The sequence below is a fragment of the Silene latifolia genome, chromosome Y (genome assembly GCF_048544455.1).
Source record: "Silene latifolia isolate original U9 population chromosome Y, ASM4854445v1, whole genome shotgun sequence".
NCBI classification, from domain to species: Eukaryota; Viridiplantae; Streptophyta; class Magnoliopsida; order Caryophyllales; family Caryophyllaceae; genus Silene; species Silene latifolia.
Window position 1 is genome coordinate 128,974,698 of NC_133538.1, and position 21,035 is coordinate 128,995,732.

General features: G+C 38.2%; 2 protein-coding genes and 1 non-coding gene across 3 annotated transcripts; all 3 read left to right on the top strand.

Annotated features, from left to right (window-relative positions):
* Positions 1 to 1,470: 1,470 nt before the first annotated feature.
* Positions 1,471 to 1,575, top strand: LOC141636683 (small nucleolar RNA R71). The gene has a single exon (XR_012541281.1). It is a non-coding gene; the product is annotated as a small nucleolar RNA R71 (small nucleolar RNA).
* Positions 1,576 to 16,663: 15,088 nt separating this feature from the next.
* On the top strand, positions 16,664 to 17,328 carry LOC141628897 (uncharacterized). The gene is made up of 2 exons (XM_074441983.1): positions 16,664 to 17,035; positions 17,140 to 17,328. The coding sequence occupies exons 1-2, from the start codon at positions 16,664 to 16,666 to the stop codon at positions 17,326 to 17,328; spliced, it is 561 nt and encodes a 186-aa protein (XP_074298084.1).
* Positions 17,329 to 20,395: 3,067 nt separating this feature from the next.
* LOC141628898 (uncharacterized) lies at positions 20,396 to 20,827 on the top strand. Its single transcript, XM_074441984.1, has one exon. It carries the CDS (start codon positions 20,396 to 20,398, stop codon positions 20,825 to 20,827), a length of 432 nt encoding a protein of 143 aa, XP_074298085.1.
* The last annotated feature ends 208 nt before the right edge of the window (positions 20,828 to 21,035 follow it).

The following is a 21,035-nucleotide window of genomic DNA, read 5'->3' on the forward strand; positions in this document are numbered from 1 at the left end:
TCCCTACCTCGGTCAAAGCTATCGTCTCATGGTCGTTAATGTGCCTCTTACGTAATAGAATTTCTTTCATAAATTTAAGGTAAGAGGGTACCTGTGTCAGCAATTCGGCGAATGGCAGAGTGACTTGCAAGCTTTTCAGGAGTTCGGCAAATTCGCCGAATTGTTGATTAGCCTTAGTACTCTGGAAACGCCTCGGAAAGGGCACCGTGATGGGTATCTCGAGCCCTTTGTTCCTCTCTTCCAATGCATAAGCCGGATCAAACTCTAAATCCTTCGAACGAGACTTCTTTCCTCTCAAACGATATCTTTTAGGCGATATTTCACTCGATCGAGCACTAGCAGGCTCTCGATCAAGGTCTTCTTTGCAGCAGCACTCGATCGAGCAAAAATATCACTCGATCGAGTAGAATCTTCAACAAAATCGTTCGATCGAGCAGTTTTATTTACTCGATCGAGCTCTTCTTTTTCCTGTTCACTCGATCGAGAAGAAATTCCACTCGATCGAGTCCTTTCTTCAGCATTTTTACTCGATCGATCCCCAGAAGTTAGTCGATCGAGTACTTTCTTTGTCGTAAGCTCTATTTCTTCAACAGAACACTGTTCATCAGCAGTAATTACCTTCCTCGGGTCTGATTTCAGCAATTCTGATCCCTCATATGAACAACCGCTACTCAAATTAATTAAATTTATCGTCTCATGTGGATTCTTATCGCTTGTGATGGTAAATGACCCTGCTTCCTCGTAGATTGGTTCGCGGCTAACTGGGCAACTTGAGTTTTAAGTGACTTGATGGATGTATCTTTCTGTTGGTCACTTAGTTGCCATTGCTTTGTCAAAGATTGCAGCATTGTTTTCAACTCAGATAACTCGCTCACCCTACCTGAGGATGATGCACCTTGATTAGGTGTAGGAAAGGAAGGAGGCTTCTGAAAGCCTTGTTGAGCCTTATAAGGAGGGACATAAGGCTGCTGCTGCTGCGGTGGAAGGGTAGGATTGAGCACATTTTGACTGGTCCACCTCAAATTGAGATGGACTTCCCCTTGATGATTGTAATAAGAACCCCCTCCTTGCTTGTACTGATGAAAAGCAAGGACCTGTTCTTTCTCTGTAAGAGAGCCAACAGTAGTGTGACCGTCGTTGCTCCCACACCTCTCACATGTGACGGTATCCCCTCTAGTAAGCAAATGGACCGTCTGAGGCTCTCCAGCAGAATGCAGCTCCAATTTATCAAAACGAGCATTCATGGCTTCCAGCTGAGCCACAACTTGCTTATCGACTACATGAACTGTTCTAATACCATCCCTCGGGTTCCCAAACTCAGCATAGTGGGTTGCCATCCCTTCAATAAGGGCCCATCCCTTATCATCGTCAGTGTTCTTTTGGAATCTTCCGTTGGATTATGCATCAAGTATGGCTCTGTGATCATCGTACAACCCATTGTAGAACTGATTGGACATAAACCACGGATCAAAACCATGGTGAGGAAGAGACCTCACCAACCTCTTGAAACGGCACCACGCTTCATAGAAAGTTCATCAGGTGCCTGCTTGAAACTAGTGATTTTTGCCCTCAGCTGATTAGTGCGTTGTGGAGGGAAATATCTCTTATAAAAAGCAAGAGCAAGGGTCTCCCACTCTGTGATCCCCGCGGCCTTACGGTCCAAGTCAGTCAACCACTCCCTAGCTGAGTCAGTCAAAGAAAAAGGAAACAACACCTCCTTAATCTTGTCTTGAGTTACCCCATTTGTGGCGGGGATAGTAGAACAGTAGTCCGTAAAGACCTTCATATGCTTCCTCGGGTCTTCACCTGCCACACCCTTAAAGAGATTTCTCTCCACCAGATTGATATAGGACGGACGGACGTCAAAAGTATTTCCATCCTCAGTCTGGAGATTGAAACCTTTGGGAATAGATGATGCTTTAGGCTCCGAATGACTTGCAATATTCGGCATCTTTACTGGTTGGTTTACAGAATTGAAAGTATGTTCTTCAAAAGACGGATTTTCTGTAAATAGGAAATGCTGAAGCTCTTGTTCGAAAGTACTCAAGTCTTCCTTTCGTGATTCTCTTTGCAGAAGGAGTCTATGCCTGAACAGTCTCTCTGGCTCAGAATCAGCTGAAACTAACTTCAACCTATGTGACCTGGGCATACACAATACTGAAAGAAAATGAATAAGAACTGCCTTATGGAATAAGAATTCCCTGAGACGGATGAAATAAACGAGACAAAAACAGATAGGGCAATTGCCTCCCCGGCAACGGCGCCAAAATTTGACAGGGTTGTCGTATACCTATCAAAAATAACTAACTAAACTAACTATATAGCTAGGGAAGTCAGGTCGATCTCCTCAGGGAGGCAAGATGTCTGTAAGAGTCCGTCTATTTGGTCACAACTGGGGGGTTTGTAATTGGTTTTCTAAACTAAAAGATTTAAAGGAAGAGAAGCAAGGAAAGAGCAATAAAGACAGAAAATGAGAATAAACTATCAATAGAGAGAGGACATGTGGGGATTTCGGTTCACTACGGTAGTCCAGTGACTCAACTGTAAACAACTTAGATAAATTACTACGAGACGGATATGGAAAGGTCCTTCCAGTCCACTTTCTACCCTAGATTCCCACTAACTTAACTTTCCTCCTCGTCAAGGTAGTCTACTGTTTATAGCAGGCCTATTTAGTCCAATCTTCCGACCCAGGATTAAATTTAACCAGATTAAAAGGGGGACTCAGAAGCGTGCACTCAACTAAGTTGGTAAATACAGTTATATTGCTATGGGGACAGAGTCTGACAATTAATTCATCTAAACTATTTACTATATCGTCACATTTCTACCGTATATCCCCTAATCCTAATGATACCGTCGTAGAGTATCAAAGATAAATTTATAAAACCTAACTACTACTATAGCTAGTGGCAGTCAAGGTCGAACCACAGAGAGGCGATGCAATTAACAGTTGTCTAATTTTAGTTTAAAGTGACAGTTATGAGGGGGTTTGATTTGAACAGTTCTATAACTAAAGGCAATCAAATTTAAAATTAAATTAAAACAAATAAATGAGTGATTAAAGAAAATGGATGAAATCAAATATTAAAAGGATGCTAATATGGTCGGTTCACTGTAGTTTCGACGGCAGTATCCTAAGTAAGTCTGAAATAATCACGTAAGACGGGAAAATAAGAAGTCTTCTCAGTCCATTCTTAACAGGTAGCATCTTTCGATCTAGATACGGGTCCCAAATATCACTAGTACTGACTCTCGCCCTGAAAAGTGACTTAAAAGTCTAAATTAACCTATCTCTCGATCTTATTAATTTAGTCGTCTTAATTAAGTAGTCTATTTCCCTCTCCTATCTTTCGATCTATCGGGTCGGTCAATTCCTAAGCATTCAACTAGTCGCGTGCACTCGATTCGTCAAATATATCAATTAAATTAATTAAGACGGAGCTGATCTCACGTGAGCCGGTCGACCGACCAGGTAGGGCAGTCAATCGACCATGACGCGACTCAGGTCTACGAAATCTACGCCGCCTACACTATTGGTCCCCTACATCTTAGCACGAAGGGTTTAGCTACTCATACTGGAAATAATAACAGAAACAAAATTAAAGATTAAAACCACAGGATTCATAACTAAATTAAATGAACAACAAAATCGCATAAAGAAAGAACTAGGGCTTAGGGATTCTAACTAGTCAATTCTAATCTATAAAGAAGGAATAGAACTTAGAGCAAGAATTACCAGAAATAAAAAAGGCAGAAAAAACGAATCTGAATGCAAAAGGAGAACTTTATTTAGTACTATTGCAAACTGTAAACTAAGTATGTAAATATGAATCCCAATATGAATGAATATCTAAAAGAGTAGGAAGCGGTTACGTTATATAGGAATGTCACGTAACTCTTATTTCTAAAACCTAATTACAGTGGGCTTCTAACTTCTCGTCTTTTAATTTGCGCGTCAGTCTCGTGGTGTGGTCGATCGACCACTAGGACCAGTCGATCGACCGCTCTCTTTCCTGCAGACTTCTGTTAAGCATTCTGACAGTCTATAGACCACGTAGGTCAGTCTATACACCACTGTAGCTGGTAATCCGCTTCTAAAACTCTCACAAATCTATCTTTCAGGCCTTGATACGCGCACCAAGTTCGTTTCTTGAGTAAATACTTCATGTCAAATAAAATGCCAAGTACTCGGGGACGGATTTGGCTCATTTTCCGCTGGATTCTTCACATTTGTGCAATGTTACACAAAAACACAAAAGTAGACGGAAATAGGGAAAATAGTAGCATAAACTACACAAATGAGCTCTAAAATGCGTGTAAAATAAGGTGTAAAACATCATATTTAGGACACGCATCAAACTTCCCCAAACCAAATCCTTGGTCCAAGCAAGAACTATACTCGATCCTAGGACCTAATGGAACGATTTCAATCTCAGAGCGAAATGCAAATTGCAAAGCCTAAACCAATTTAATGCAACAACTAACAATCAATTAGCAATATGAATCATGCAAACGAGTTATGTAGTCGTTAAGAACTGCTGAACCGTCAACTATAGAGCATTATCATTATGGACTCTCACGGGTCGCTCAAACCACACATAAGCACATGTGAATATATGTAAAGGATAGAAAGAAGTAATAATGTAATGACACTCACCTAACTACGACCTATAAGAACATGCATGCAATCTAATATGAAAATGATCTCTACAACCGTACATATGCATTCCAACCAACAAATGACCATGACACACGCCGAGGTAAATATGGATATGTGAGGTAAATGGTAAGAAGGGGCTAAGATAAATTTGGGTATGAGGAGTTAAATCCAAGCTAGTAACTACAGATTCAAATTACGGGAACATCCCAACTTCAACTCAAGATCAATTGATACAAAACGGTGCCAATTAGAAGCACAAATATCACAATTTCCACAATTAGTCAACTCCACATAAGATACAAATACAACATGGGAGCAAAAATCGCCATTTAATAAAGACTTTGAATTATGCGATTCTGATTTTTTTTTTCTTTTTTTTTTTTGCAGTGCACGGTCGATCGACCCATAAATCCAATCGACCGACTAGAGGTCGAACTTGTCTTTTCATTTTTTCTCTCTTTTTCAATTCTATTTTTTCCTTTCTTTCCTCCTTTCCAACATTCCACCAACCTTCTCATAAAGAGCAATGTAACCAAAATGCAATAAACACATTCCCACAACTACCAATACTAGCTCAGATAAGGTAGGTTAAATATAGTATGTAGCTTACGGGACAGAAGGTGATTTGGCTATGTGAGGTTTATGGGTAAAATGAGAAAAGGGGACCTCTACCACATGTGTTAACAAACCACAAACTGAATGCATATAGGTATTAAGTAGACCAAGTTCATATTTATGCAAATTTATGTAACATGCCTTATAAGGAGTAACTACTCACATCTTAAATAAACTGGTCATGGATGACACGAGTTAAAAGCTCTAAACCTCATAAAATGATTTAGTTTGCCAAAAATCTAAGTCAAGTTTCAAGATTCAGCGAATAAATTAACGAAAACTCGTAGACTATGCATATATGATTCTACTAATAACATGCTAATGAGCACGACTTAGGCATAAACAGCTGAAAATGCAACGTCATCATTGAAATACTACCGTTCCGACTCAACCTATATGCTAAAATAAACATGCATTTTTTTTAACTTTTGAAATTTTTCAATTTCTTTTGAATTTTGATTTTCTGTATATAAGGGGAAAATAAATAACAATGCAAGACAAAATTGTAAACGTGAATGCAAAACAGAATGATTGCAACGCAAAACCCTTCCCCAAACCAAATCACACAATGTCCCAATTGTGCGAAATCATATAAGAAAGATAAGCAAAGGAAATTGGGATTTTGCGGAATTATAACTAAAATTGACATAAAAGAAGGACTCGGAAACTCACAAGATTTTCAGCACAGCAGGAAACCTCCCCAAACCAGCGTGAGCTAGGAGGTTTCGGTAGCCAGCAGTGCTCCCATAGGTACCTGAAAAGAAACAAAAGTACCACGCGTAATTCTGAGAAAGCAATTTACGAAACGCAAACTAATGTGCTAAATAAGAAAACAGAAGAAAACATAAATTAATCGGAGAATAAAGTGGAGAAAAGACTCCCTTAACTCCGCAAATCGACCAAACACAACAGGGGAATGGTCGTGAACAGGTACAGCAGCGAAGGCGGTCGATCGACCATACCATCTAGTCGATCGACCAGGGTGACAGGAACAGAAGCCCCTGGAGTCGCGGCACAGTCGATCGACCATACAAGCCAGTCGATCAACTGAGATACCTGCTGTAAGTTTCTGATTTCTTTGAATTAGCTCAATAAATAGAGCTAATATGGTATATGAACCTGCAAATACACATAATAACGCGCCCAAAATTGCGCAAAACCCAAAGTATCAGTCTAAAGTCTTTGAATCCTAAGCAAACTTATGAAAGCGAAGTCTCGCGCACACCAAAGCAATAAAAAGTCTAACAAAAGCATTAAAATGTTTTTTTTTAAAAAGTCTTAATCAACTAATAGTTGATCAAGAATGGCCATGGAATGGCCCACTTGCTCGGCTTCTGACTATAAGAAGTAGCCTCTACAGTGCTCATCTCCTCAGCGGGGCTCCTAACAACTCCAATATCCACTGAACTTAACGGATCAACATCTTTAACCTCTTCCCAATCAATGACCTCGTCTGGCTCGTCAAAATCCAAATCGGACTCCGTTACCTTGACTGGCTCCTCATCAGGCTCCTCATCTGTTCCATAGCTAAGACATCCTAGACCGCCTCTTTGAACGATTGGCTCCGTCACAACTGGAGCAACATGCGGCTCTAACTTCCCCAAACCAGCCCCTGCAACAGTCAAAACAGAAGGATCTTCCTCCAATTTGCTCCCAAACTGGGGCGGAGGTGTTATAGCAGAAATAGGCATAGGGGCAGGCATATCAGGCAACACAACATAAGATTTAGCTACATTGCAAGCTACTGGGTACATAGCAGCCTTCTTCTTATAGGTCTGGGCAGTTTCCCCACCTTAAAGGTCAATGTCCTTGATCCAACATCTATAACTGCACCAGCAGTGTGCAGAAATGGTCTACCCAAAATGATAGGGATGTGAGCATCCTCGGGTATATCTAGCACAACGAAGTCAACTGGGAAAAAGAACTTTCCTATTTGCACAGGGATATCCTCTAAGACTCTTATGGGTTGAACCGCAGAACGATCAGCCATCTGTACTGTCATGTTTGTGATTGCAAACTTAGTCAATTTCAATTTCTTAGCAAGACTCAAAGGCATAACACTAATACTGGCCCCTAGGTTATACAAGGCCTTCTCGATAGAAAAGGTGTCAATATTACATGGGACTGAAAAACTACCTGGGTCTTCTAACTTATGTGGAGCAGAGTGAGTCAAATAGGAACATGACTCCTCATTTAGTGTGACAGATTGCACAGTATCAAGTGACTTCTTTTTAGACAACAGTTGCTTCATAAATTTCGTGTAAGCAGGCACTTGATTAACTAATTCTAAGAAAGGAACTTGCACATTTAAACTACGAATAACATTTTCAAACTTGTTAAACGATACATATTCTTTTGTCGGTACCAATCTCTCTGGGTACGGGGCTGTAAGAAGCAACTTAGCCCTCTCCTCTAGGTCTCTCATACCGGCATCAGTGGACTTAGGCTGAAAATCCACTACTTTGTCCTTGTTGTAGCTCGAACCTTCTTCAAACCATCTCAGGGATGAACCATTAACCGTTGTAGGGTCATACTTTGGAACCGGAACTGACCCATCAGCATTTGGATATTGCCTCCATAATTTCGGAGTCGTCTTACCCCGAAATAAGTAGTCCCTCAAGTTATCTGGCATTGGAGGACGAAAAGGTTCACAATCAGCAGCACCTTCAGTCGATCGACCATGTAAGTCGATCGATCGATCGCTTCCGCAGACAGAAGCTTCATTGTTCCGAGTCAGTGGTCGATCGACCGGAGTATATCGATCGATCGATGTACCTGCTGATCGTCTTTTTCTTGCTATTGTTCATTCCAGCCTTTTTCTTACTCGGTTCCGCCCCATCTTTTACAGTAACATCTTCAACCATAGTGGGCCCATCAAGGGTAGACCCACTCCTCAAAGTAATCGCATTTAGAGTCTCTTTTTTATCTGGCTGCGACGGTAAATGCCCGGAGCTCTAGTTGCACTTTTGCTTGCCAATTGGGCAATTTGACTCTCCAACATTTTTGTAGAAGTCTCTCTAGCTAAAGACTCCTTTTGCAGCCAGACTCGACAAATTCGAACCATGTTTTTCAATTCAGAAATATCGAACCTTGAAATTGCTTCTTCTTTGAGGCACATAGGGAGGCTTTTGATCTGCTGCGCTTTGCTTATGAGGTGGCACATAATTTTTGTCTTCTTTGTGGACCCAATTAAGGACATTCTGGTTAGTCCACCTCAAATTGGGGTGGACATTAGAGGGGTCGGGATAAGTAGCAGTCTGCCTAAAGTGTTGAAAGGCAGCATATGTTTCATTCGAACTAGTACAAAACTTCGAAACATGTCCCTCTCCTCCACATCTTTTGCATGTAAAGGGACCGTTTGAAACAACATTAACTTTATATATCCCACCTTTTTGGGATCCCCCAAAATCTAGCTTGTCAAATCTCGCAGTAAGGGCCTCTATTGCAGCCTACAAGCAGAGAGATTGGTGATCTTCTCTGATTTCCTCTAGAATTCCCATGCTCAGCTTTATGGGTGGCCAGGTCATCGATGATTTTCCACCCCTTTGTCTCAACGCTATTTTTTTGAAATCACCCATTAGCTGCAGCATCTAGGACAGCTCTCTAATCATCATAAAGACCATTATAGAACTGGTTGCATAGAAACCATTTCTCAAACCCATGGTGCGGAATAGATCGCACCAGGTTCTTGAAACGGACCCATGCCTCATGAAAATCTTCATCAGGACCCTGTTTAAAGCTTGCGATTTGAGCTCTAATCGCATTAGTCTTCGATACAGAGAAATATTTCTTATAAAATGCTAGGACCAGCGAATTCCAATCGGTAATCCCATTGGCAGCTCGATCCAGATCTCGGTACCACTCCCTAGCGGCATCACAGAGCGAGAATATGAACATCGTCTCCTTTATCTGGTCTGGGTCACACTTTGTTGGTGGGGGTATGGAACAATGATGAGTCAATGAATATCTCCATATGTTTAGCTGCATCTTCATTCGCAGCTCCCCCAAATTGGTTTCTCTCAACCAAGTTGATGTAGGACGGTTTTGCTTTGAATTTTTTTTCCGTCCCGGCTGGCAATGCCAATCCCTTATAGAGATTCTCAGCTTTTGGCTCGGAGGATGGCTATACTTGCTTCTTGACCATATCCGGAGATGTAACGGACTCGGCTGAAGAAGTAGAAATAGGAGACGAAGGTGGATCCTCCTCAAATAACTCGTTCTCGTAGTAACTGGACAGAGTACTCAGCTCTTCCTCTGTCGGCAATACTCTAGATGATCGTCTCAACTCTCGCAAAGTCCTTTCGATCTCAGGATCTAACGGTCGTAATTCACCACCCTGTGACCTGCGCATAAGAAGAAACTACAATTAGAATATGAGAATAGTTTAAGGAACCGATGTCCCTTAAACCAAGAAAAAGACTAAAATAAAAACAACTAAAAATTAAACAATTGCCTCCCAGGCAACGGCGCCAAAATTTGATACCGTCGTAGAGTATCAAAGATAAATTTATAAAACCTAACTACTACTATAGCTAGTGGCAGTCAGGGTCGAACCACAGAGAGGCGATGCAATTAATAGTTGTCTAATTTTAGTCTAAAGTGACAGTTATGAGGGGTTTGATTTGAACAGTTCTATAACTAAAGGCAATCAAATTTAAAATTAAACTAAAACAAATAAATGAGTGATTAAAGAAAATGGATGAAATCAAATATTAAAAGGATGCTAAGATGGTCGGTTCACTGTAGTTTCGACGGCAGTATCCTAAGTAAGTCTGAAATAATCACGTAAGACGGGAAAATAAGAAGTCCTCTCGGTCCATTCTTAACAGGTAGCATCTTTCAATCTAGCTACGGGTCCCTAATATCACTAGTACTGACTCTCGCCCTAAAAAGTGATTTAAAAGTCTAAATTAACTTATCTCTTGATCTTATTAATTTAGTTGTCTTAATTAAGTAGTCTATTTCCCTCCCCTATCTTTCGATCTATCGGGTCGGTCAATTCCTAAGCATTCAACTAGTCGCGTGCACTCGATTCGTCAAATATAGCAATTAAATTAATTAAGACGGAGCTGATCTCTCGTGAGCCGGTCACCGACCAGGTAGGGCAGTCGATCGACCATGACGCGACTCAGGTCTACGAAATCTACGCCGCCTACACTAAAGGTCCCCTACATCTTAGCACGAAGGGTTTAGCTACTCATACTGGAAATAATAACAGAAATAAAAATAAAGATGAAAACCACAGGATTCATAACTATATTAAATGAACAATAAAATCGCATAAAGAAAGAACTAGGGCTTTGGGATTCTAACTAGTCAATTCTAATCTATAAAGAAGGAATAGAACTTAGAGCAAGAATTACCATAAATAAAGAAGGCAGAAAAAACGAATTCGAATGCAAAAGGAGAACTTTATTTAGTACTATTGCAAATTGTAAACTAAGTATGTAAATCTGAATCCCAATATGAATGAATATCTAAAAGAGTAGGAAGGGGTTACGTTATATAGGAATGTCACGTAACTCTTATTTCTAAAACCTAATTACAGTGGGCTTCTAACTTCTCCTCTTTTAATTTGCGCGAGAGTCTCGTGGTGTGGTCGATCGACCACTGGGACCAGTCGATCGACCGCTCTCTTTCCTGCAGACTTCTGTTAAGCATTCTGACAGTCTATAGACCACGTAGGTCAGTCTATAGACCACTATAGCTGGTAATCCGCTTCTAAAACTCTCGCAAATCTATCTTTCAGGCCTTGATACGCGCACCAAGTTCGTTTCTTGAGTAAATACTTCATGTCAAATAATATGCCAAGTACTCGGGGACGGATTTGGCTCATTTTCCGCTGGATTATTCACATTTGTGCAATGTCACACAAAAACACAAAAGTAGACGGAATTAGGGAAAATAGTAGCATAAACTACACAAATGAGCTCTGAAATGCGTGTAAAATAAGGTGTAAAACATCATATTTATGACACGCATCACCTAACATGAAACAGATTAGCAACTCATGCTATTAATATTGTCAAAACTAATAACAAAGAATAAACTAACATTAAACATAATGAAACAATAATTAAATTGCATAAAAGATATTAGGGCAGAAAATTAAATGAACAAAACGAGTAATTAAGATGAATAAATGAAAGATTAGGAATAAAAGAGAGTAAGGGATTACAATCGCAATAATCCGGCGTAAAGAACAACTAAATCCGAGCGAGAAAATCCGAAAGCAAAAGTTACAGTGAAAGAGAGAAAGCAACGTAGTGTTTACAGTGAAAGATGAATGATAAGATAAAAACTGAATGCTAATGACCTAGTTATTATGCGTTTAAATAGAAAAATTACTAAGTCCACTAACGAAAAACAAGTTCACGAACTAATTGAAGCCCATAAAAGACAAAACCACTCGATCGAGCAGTCTGAAACAGCTCGATCGAGTACTTCTCCAAGTAATCTACTCGATCGAGTAGAATTGTTACTCGATCGAGTAACTCCTAATTCCAGCTCTATTGGATCGAGTAATATACTACTCGATCGACCATTTCCAGCCATAGAAACCACTCGATTGAGCAATAAAACAGCTCGAACGAGTATTCTTCCTCCAAAACAGCTCAAACTCGTAACCAACTACCTCGTAGACCGTGCCTTCATGCATCCCAATGCAAGATCTCACTCTGAAAATCCCGTCTCCTCAAAATGCATGCAAAAAGGGACGAAAATGGTACGTTTCCACTACTTTTATGTTCATTCCTACAAAATGGGTAAGACGAACCAGAGTAGCCAATTCGGGGGCAAAATGCAATATAAACAATACGAAAGTACATAGAAATACGTGCTAAAATAGGCTAAAAAGACTGTACAAAATGCACGTATCAATGACGGTACCAAACAATGTGTAAGGCTTGTATTTACGATCGGTAGGTCGTAAATACGCGTCGGATTGTGACTTAGGAAGTCGAGTCGAGAATTTTAAGGGAGAAAGAGGGGGCGGACACTCGCGTAAGTTCTCAAATGGGGGCATTTGAGGGGTATTTATAGGAAAATGAGTGGTTGTGTGAGTTTTGAGCGACGTGGCCACCTGGGCTGCTCAAAGAGGCACAAGCCACGTCGCGGGTCTTCGAGGTGTCTTGTCACTTTCACACAAATGCAATCATGATTTGTTCTATCCTAGGATTTGTATGCACATGTTTGGTACTTGACCATATATGAATCCGGGAAATCTTAAAATGGAAGCATTTGAATGGTTTGTTTTTTTGTGTTTGACTCGGTTTGACTCGTTGTTGGAGTCGGGATTTGATTTTTTGAGTCGGTTTTTGGTCCGGCGTCGGTTTTGACTCTAGTTAGTGTCATTGCGACCCCGTCGTCATGCATTAAACACTTCAGGTACTTTTGAAAATTTTTGAAATGTTTTATTTTCGAAATCGTTTTAAGTTTTCCGACATAAAGTTGTACACGAATTGTCGATCAAACGCCGCGATTCCAAAGCATGTTGTAGTCCGATAATCATCGGGTGTTTGTTGGAGTTCCAGCAGATATTGGGTATCTACAGAACCCCAACACGAAAGCTAATTAATTGTATTAGATACAGTTTAATTAGTCCCTTAATAAATTGACTGAGAGTTAGTTGATTAATTAATTTAGAGAGATACTGAGTTGTGAACTCGAGGCACGGAAATTATTATTTAATTATGCGATAATTAAATAATAAATTATTTGAGACGGGAATTAATGATTAAGTAGTTAGTTGTTAAATTAGTACTAATTGACTAATGTGATTAGTATTGGTACATAAAATCTATGTGTAGCTGTACACGTATATTTACGGAGTGTTTTAGGCGATATTAATCGGGATGTATTTAAACATAAATCGATGTTTAAAGTAAAATTTACACGTATTTGTGCGACAAATATAAGAAACAAAATGGACCCGTAAATGGGATATTGGACCAAGTAAATTGAGTGTAGTGGATGATTATAAACATAATCATTTCACTTTGCTTGTTTTTCTTCCATAAGTCATCTTATGATCATTTGCATGTGATATAAGATTGGACAAAAATAAAACAAGTACACTCCCTCACTCCACCTACTCCCACCGGTTTTCCTCCTCCATATAGACCAACAATTGCTCATTTTATACACTACTTCATTTTTGTGTATTTTGCATGTGAATGAACTTGTTGGTCTTTTCTCTCTAAAATTAATATAAACATTTTTACTAAGTTGTTAGTAAACAAAAATTGTTACTAAGATTGTTAGTAATATTTACATATTATCAAGGGTAATCTTACTAATATATAGTTAATATTAGTAAGGTTGTTGGGTAAGTTCTTGGATGCTTTTGAGAGAGGGCTTTCTCTTTGGAAGCTTGGGTTATGGAGGACCTTGCCATTGATAAATAGCTCAAGAACAACCAAGATGGTGATGTTGGTTGTGCCCAAATACTACCATTTTTCAATGTAAGGAATATTATTTTCCTCATCTTTTATATTAATATGCTTTTATATTGCATGCATGTTACATAGACCACATAAACACAAATTATGAGATAATTTGATTTTTAATTAGAGAGTCTAATTAGAATCTATGATCTAACAAGCGGTATCAGAGCTTAGGCTTGTAATTTGCATGTTGATTTTAAGCATATTAATGAATTATGAGATAATTTATAAAAACTCAAAAATTGTGTTAGAAGAGGTTTTAGCACGAAATTTTTGGGCATGCATACCTACTGATCTCAAAAGGTTTATGGTAAAATTTGGTGATTTATGAAGTTATTTTGCTATTTTAATGATTTTTGGTAGAAAATCGAGTCAAAAATGTCGTATTTTGGTTAAGAGTTAACTAAAAATAGTTAAAAATTGACTCGGGTCATGAAATTTTTATGGTGTTTCACGCATATTTTCTACAGATTGTATGTAAAATTTTGAAGGTTAGTTTGAAGTTTTGCATGTTTATTGATTTTATGACATAAAACTGATAAAAGTGATAAAAATTAAACATAAGCTTAAAACGGATGTTCCTGCCCTTGATATTTTTATGTACATTTAAAAATATAATTTAAAAGTTAAAATTGAAATTTAAAATGTGATTTCACCTTGTTTTGATGTTTATTGGTTTTTGTGGTTAAAAACCGATAAATATGGATCTTTTTCTTCATAAACTTTTATCCAAATTTTTGGGCAATTGTATGACATTTTGGTGTTCTTGGGAGTGTTCCAGAATACTAAAAAAATTTTGTTTCAATTTTTGGTAATATTTTCAATTATTTTGGATTAATTACTTAAAAGTTATGATTTTTACAGATTAAATTAACAAAATATCACCAAATCAAACTAATTATTCATCATCAAATTAGTGAGGACTAATTTTGAGGTCCAAAACAGTTTGGACAATTAGTTTGGACTTAAATGAGATTTAAGAGTTGATTATTGATTTTTACAAGTTAAAAATCGATTAAAACCATAAAACCGAGATGGATACCAACGATTGATAGATAGGGCGATTTTGGCATCTTTTTACAGCATTTTAAGCATATTTATTTAAGTTTAATGAATTATTGTCATTTATTTAAAGTGTTTATTTTGTTGTACCTAGTATGGCCTAGTTTATTTTAATCGTTATTACCCGAAATGAATGGGAATAGCGATTTGTTTGTAATTAAATACGATCTCGTATCGTCGGTTTGTAATTAATTATTAATTTTATTTATTTTATTAATTAATGTATAATAGGAATAGCTATGTAGAGACTGAAATCTTAAAAAAAAATGAATCCTAGAGAGAGAAGCAGTCGCCATCTCTAGGGCACAAGATCCAAGACAAGATGACTAAGAAATCTGTGACTAAGATCAATAATACAAATAATACAAAATCATCTGCCTCACATGTTATCAATTCAGAGAAATCCAAAGTTTTGGGAAGACCAGATGTTGATGAAGGCCAAAAACATAAGAGTATATATGAGGTAACTGGTATTCCAACACTTGATTTCAATGAAGTTACAGTAGAGGATTGTGAAGAAGGCTCTGAATCTGAAGATGATAGATCCCATGATGAAACGTGGTATCAAGTCCATGGCCGAAAAATTGTCCAGGAGATTGAGGAAGAACCTGAGATGCTACAATTAACTGATGAAGATGTGCAGTCTGAACTTGAGTATTGGCAGCAGGTAGTGGTTGGTTTTGTTGTTGGGGCAAACCCTCCATGGGAAGTGCTGGAAGGATTCCTTAAAAGGATTTGGAACAAGTACGTTATTGACAAAATCTCTTTCTTTCCCAATGGAGTTTTCATTGCAAGGTTCCAAACTGATGAAATGAAGCAGGTTGTCCTTGGGAGCGGATATTTTTTATTTGATAATAAACCATTAATAATCAAACCCTGGCAGCCAGATGTGGAACCCTCTAAGGAGGAGGTCAAATCTGTTCCAACATGGATTAGATTGCAAAAGCTACCTTTAAAATTCTGGGGGTAAGAGGCTTCCTAAAATAGCAAACCTAGTTAGGAATTATATTAAAAGTGATGATGCAACTGAAATGAAAACCAGGTTAGACTTCGCTAGGGTCATGGTTGAACTCAAACTAGGGCAAAAATTTCCAAATTCCATAAAATTTTTGGATGAAAAAAAGCAAGAAGTGTCTATTGACATTGAATACGAATGGAAACCTAGTTTATGTACTAAATGCAAGCAATTAGGGCATAAGAAGGAACACTGCAGGAAGAATAAAAAAGCTATGAAACCTGTCATACCTGCTAAACCAGTGCCCACTGTCCAGAAAGTGTGGAGGCCCATAAAAAAGGATGCAAACGTCAATCAGGTCACATGCTCACCTGTGTCTCCTGTAACAAAATGCACAAATTCTGAGATGGCCAATACAAGTACCCCTGTTATTAGGATTAATACTATTTCTAGTGGGACAATCTCCCCTATTAGACAGCCTAGGCAAGGGAATGATGCTAGCAGAAAAATCTCACCTTCTCCTCATCACATGGAGGAGTTGCAGGACTCTGGCAGGCATAAGTAAGGAATTGGTGTGAATGGTAATGATCCCCCTTCTAATACTCAATGAATTTTGTATTCTGGAATGTACGAGGGATGAATAAGGAAGTGAAACAGAGATTTGTGAATAATTTTTTACATGTTAATAATATTGGCTTGTTTGGCTTGTTAGAAACCAAGATCAAGGCAATAAATCTCCATAATATTGTTAATAAAATTTTCTCTGATTGGAGTGTCTCCACCAATAATGCACATCACCATGGAGGAAGAGTTTGGGTGCTTTGGAAGCCTCATGTGTTTGACATTAATTTCATTAAATATGATGCTCAGTTTATTTATGTTCATGTGACTAATAAAATTAATCATATGCAATTTTATTTGACAATGATATATGCTTTCAATGGAGTGGGAGAAAGAGAGCCTCTACGGGTGAACCTCAAGAATATTGCTAGGCAGATTGATGCTCCTTGGGCCATAGGGGCTTATTTCAATTGTGTGTTACAAGCAAGTGAAAGACTTGGAGGCAGGGTGACAGAGGCTGAATCTGATCCTTTTTATGACTGTCTTCAAGAGTGTGGGGTTATGGATATAGCAGCAACTGGTGCCTTCTACACATGGAACAACAAGCAACCACCAGAGACAAGAGTATATAGTAGGTTCGATAGATGGTTGGTGAATCAAGACTGGATGGATGTATTTCTTGAGTATCTGGCTAACTTCTTACCTGAAGGACAGTATGATCACAACCCTTTTCTGGTAAGTAAAGGTCCTCTGGGGGCAACAAACATAGACCTTTCAAGTATTTTAATATGTGGAGTGCAGCTGATGGTTTTCATGAGTGTGTTTCTAAGGTCTGGCAGCATTGGATCCCTGGAACTAAAATGTATAGTGTGGTTAAGAAACTGAAATTTATAAAACCTGAGCTTAAAAAGATTAATAGAGATCATTTCTCTGATATTGAGAACAAATCTGACATAGCTCAAATCAGATTGAAGCAGCTGCAGGAGCAGCTTATTGATAATCCAGGTGACATGAATCTGATCCAGTAGGAATATGAAGCCAATCATACTTTCAAAGCTATGTTCTCTGCTAAAATGGAATATCTTAAGCAAAAAGCTAAAGCTCATTGGTTGAAAGATGGGGACTCTAACACAACATATTTTCATGGGGTTCTGAAAGCAACAAGAAACAAAAACTTTATTTGTCAAATCAGTGACCACTGTAATATAATTCACAGTGATCAGGAAGGTATCCAGAAAGCTTTCTTGAGTTATTATACTATGCTGTTGGGCTCAAAAACTTCCACCACCAAAGTAAACAAGGCAATTGTGAGGCAAGAAAATACATGTACTGATGCCCATAGGACTATTCTTCTTTCTCTTGTCACTAAAGAAGAGGTTAAAGAGGTGCTATTTCAGATACCTGATGACAAGGCTCCTGGGCCGGATGGGTTTTCAAGCAAATTTTTTACTGATAGCTGGAATATAGTGGGTGAGGAAATTACTGATGCAATCTTGGACTTTTTTGAGTCAGGGTTTATCCTCAAGCAGATTAATGCTACTATGGTTACTCTTATCCCTAAGATTGATAGACCCATTAGTGTCCTTCAATATAGACCTATTGCATGCTGCAATGTCATTTATAAATGCATATCTAAAATCTTATGTAGCAGGTTAGCTAGAATTTTACCAGATCTGATTGCTCAAAATCAGGGAGGGTTCATACAAGGGAGGAGCATCATGGAAAACATTCTCATTTGCCAAGATATCATTAGGCTCTATGAAAGGAAGGTTGTCTCTCTAAGGTGCCTATTCAAATTGGATATTCAAAAAGCTTATGACACAGTGGAATGGGAGTTCCTAGATCAAATGCTCACTGCCTTAAATTTCCCAGAGCAATTTAAAGGGTGGATAATGCAATGTGTAACAACAGCAAGTTATTCCCTCAATCTTAATGGCAATGTGTTTGGATTTTTTAAGGGAGAAAGGGGGTTGAGGCGGGGTGACCCTCTCTCCCCCTTACTTTTTACTGTATGCATGGAGTACCTGTCCAGGATCTTAACCTATTCAACAGGAGCTAATGAGTTTAAATATCATCCAATGTGCAAGCAAATGAAACTCACTCATCTTATGTTTGTAGATGATCTGTTGATTTTTTGTAAAGGAGATGCCCTATCCATAATGACAATTCTCAGATCTTTTGCAACTTTCTCTAAAACCTCAGGGCTTAATATGAGTAAGGGCAAATCCAATGCCTACTTCAATGGGGTTAATGAGAGCTTGAAACAGGATGTGCTAAGGATCTCTGGGATGGTTGAAGGGACCCTACCTTTCAAATACCTTGGAGTTCCTAATAAAACCACAAGACTCAATGCCAAAGATTGTAAGCCCCCCATTAATAAAATAGTTCAGAGGATAAGGAATTTGGGGGCTAGGAAGTTATCCTATGCAGGTAGGCTGGTTCTAGTACAGGCAGTTGTCAAGATTCTACATAATTATTGGGCTAGTATTTTTATACTACCTACTGGAGTTTTTACTAGAATTGAGGCCATATGCAGAAATTTCCTATGAGATGGTGGGGTTGATTACCTGAGATCTCCATTTGTCTCATGGGAAAAAATATGCATACCCAAGAATGAAGGAGGTCTTGGACTGAAGTGTGTCATCCAATGGAACAAAGCTGCAGTACGGAAGATGGTCTGGTGTTGTGTGGGAATTATCTGTATGCTTCCCTTTAATTATAAGGATTATAACGAATTTATTATGATGATAACTAGTCATAAAAGAAAATTACATAAACAAAATTGAAGAGGATGAAGAAATAACCTTCGGTCCTAGCTAATATGGCCTATAAACAATATCGCAATGATATTCTCCTATCAGTTGCACCCAAGATGATATGAGATATGCCTTTGTTCTTCTTGCTAGAATCGATCCCCAATTCACTAATTAATTAGGGCTTTTGTGCTTTGTTTTGATGAGAGAATTAGGTTAAAAAATTAGGTTAAAAATGATCTCCCTGATCTCCCTTTAAACCGAGTATTAGGAGTGATTAGGGTAGATTTTCTCTTCTAATTTTTGGGCCCATTTCAACCGAAATAATAAGAGGATATTTCTTCTTATTTTCGGTTTTTGTCACCTACCAAAATAAGGTGATTAAATCTTCTTATTTTTGGTAGTTTACAAAATGTATATAAAGTGTATAATTCATAAATTGTCATTTAATTTATTCTGTATTAATAAGTCTACATACAACAAACTTGATCGATTTATTGATGCGATTCGTAATAATATATTATGACAATATCGTATAATATATACTTTAACTATAAATATTGCATATTTATAATTAGCTAATTAAATATAACCGGTTACATTTAATTACGAATTAACATCTTAATTCGTTTTAGCTAACATTATATACATTAATTAAATATAACTTATTATATTCAATTTACGAATTGACAGTTAATTTGTCTCAGCTAATATTATTTAATCGGCATTAAATAATCGTCTCATCAACACGTTGACTAACTGTTTAGTCAATTATATGAACTAACCTTTTATTCATATAAGGCATCAATGTGATTACATTTCCATAATCACATCTCTTAAACACATCCTTTAGGTGTGACTTTTAGGGACCAGTTGATTACTGCCATTAGTATGATAATAACGTCAAACTTTCTAGCAAGTCAACCGCTATTAAGTAATCGTTAATCAACTGATAAAATACGAAGTATACCCTTGTGAACCTAAAAGAGATTTATAAATGTTATCACACTAATTTGTGGAGGACACAAGCTCCAACAGGCTGGCAACTAAACCAGACCACTTATGGGTCATATGGGTCAATGATGTCTACATAAAAAGGATACACTGGCTAGAGTATTCTCCTTCGAATAACTCTAGCTGGTCATGGAGGAAGATTTGTCAGGTCAAATCCCTGTACCAGGAATCTTACCATCAACACACATGGACTACAGAGCAAGGAAGAGAATACACTATAGACAAAGGGTATGATTTCATCAGAAACAAAGGGGATAGAATTCAATGGCGGCGATTCGTCTGGAACAAATATACTATCCCTAAGCATAGCTTCCTAACTTGGATTTATATGCATAATGCTCTTAACACCAAAGTAAAATTACACAGATTAGGGATAAGTGATGATGATACCTGTGAAATCTGTGGAAATGGTTCTGAGACGTCTTCACATCTTTTCTTTGAATGTGAGTGTAGCTCTAAAGTCATTTCCCTCATTGGCGATTTGATTGGAGAGAGTATCCCATCAGACGCATCCATTGATTGGAGACGAGGTTTGAGTGGACATGGGATGCGGAAAGACATCATGAACGCCATCATCAATGCCTGTTTATATACCATTTGGAAGCAGCGGAACTTATGTAAACATGAATTAACTTTGATAACTCCTCAAAAACTTGTTAAGCTGATCATCGAAGAGGTGATAGTTCGTACCTTGAGGTTTCCCGAAAATCTAGGAATGCGAGACAGAGACCTTCTGAAGAGATTGCAAAATCGCAATTGACTGTTGGCAGTGAAGATGAATATGAGAGATTGGGGGGATGGAAAGAGTAAAGTGTGTTTAATCTCCTGGTGGGTGTTTTTTACATATAAGGATAGTGTTGTAATGTCTAGACGCCTTTTGTTGTTGTCGGTTGGGCTTAGTCTTGGGCCTGATATAGTCTGGTGTAAGTAGTATCGGGATGGGTCCTTTGACCACCGATCTACTAGTT

What these genes read in the sequence shown, in the direction of transcription:
- LOC141628897 (XM_074441983.1), top strand. Translation starts at nt 16,664, where the DNA reads ATGATATATGCTTTCAATGGAGTGGGAGAAAGAGAGCCTCTACGGGTG. An exon ending in ATGATCACAACCCTTTTCTG is followed by an intron (nt 17,036 to 17,139) that starts GTAAGTAAAGGT and finishes AAGGTCTGGCAG; the next exon opens with CATTGGATCCCTGGAACTAA.
- LOC141628898 (XM_074441984.1), top strand. Translation starts at nt 20,396, where the DNA reads ATGCATAATGCTCTTAACACCAAAGTAAAATTACACAGATTAGGGATA.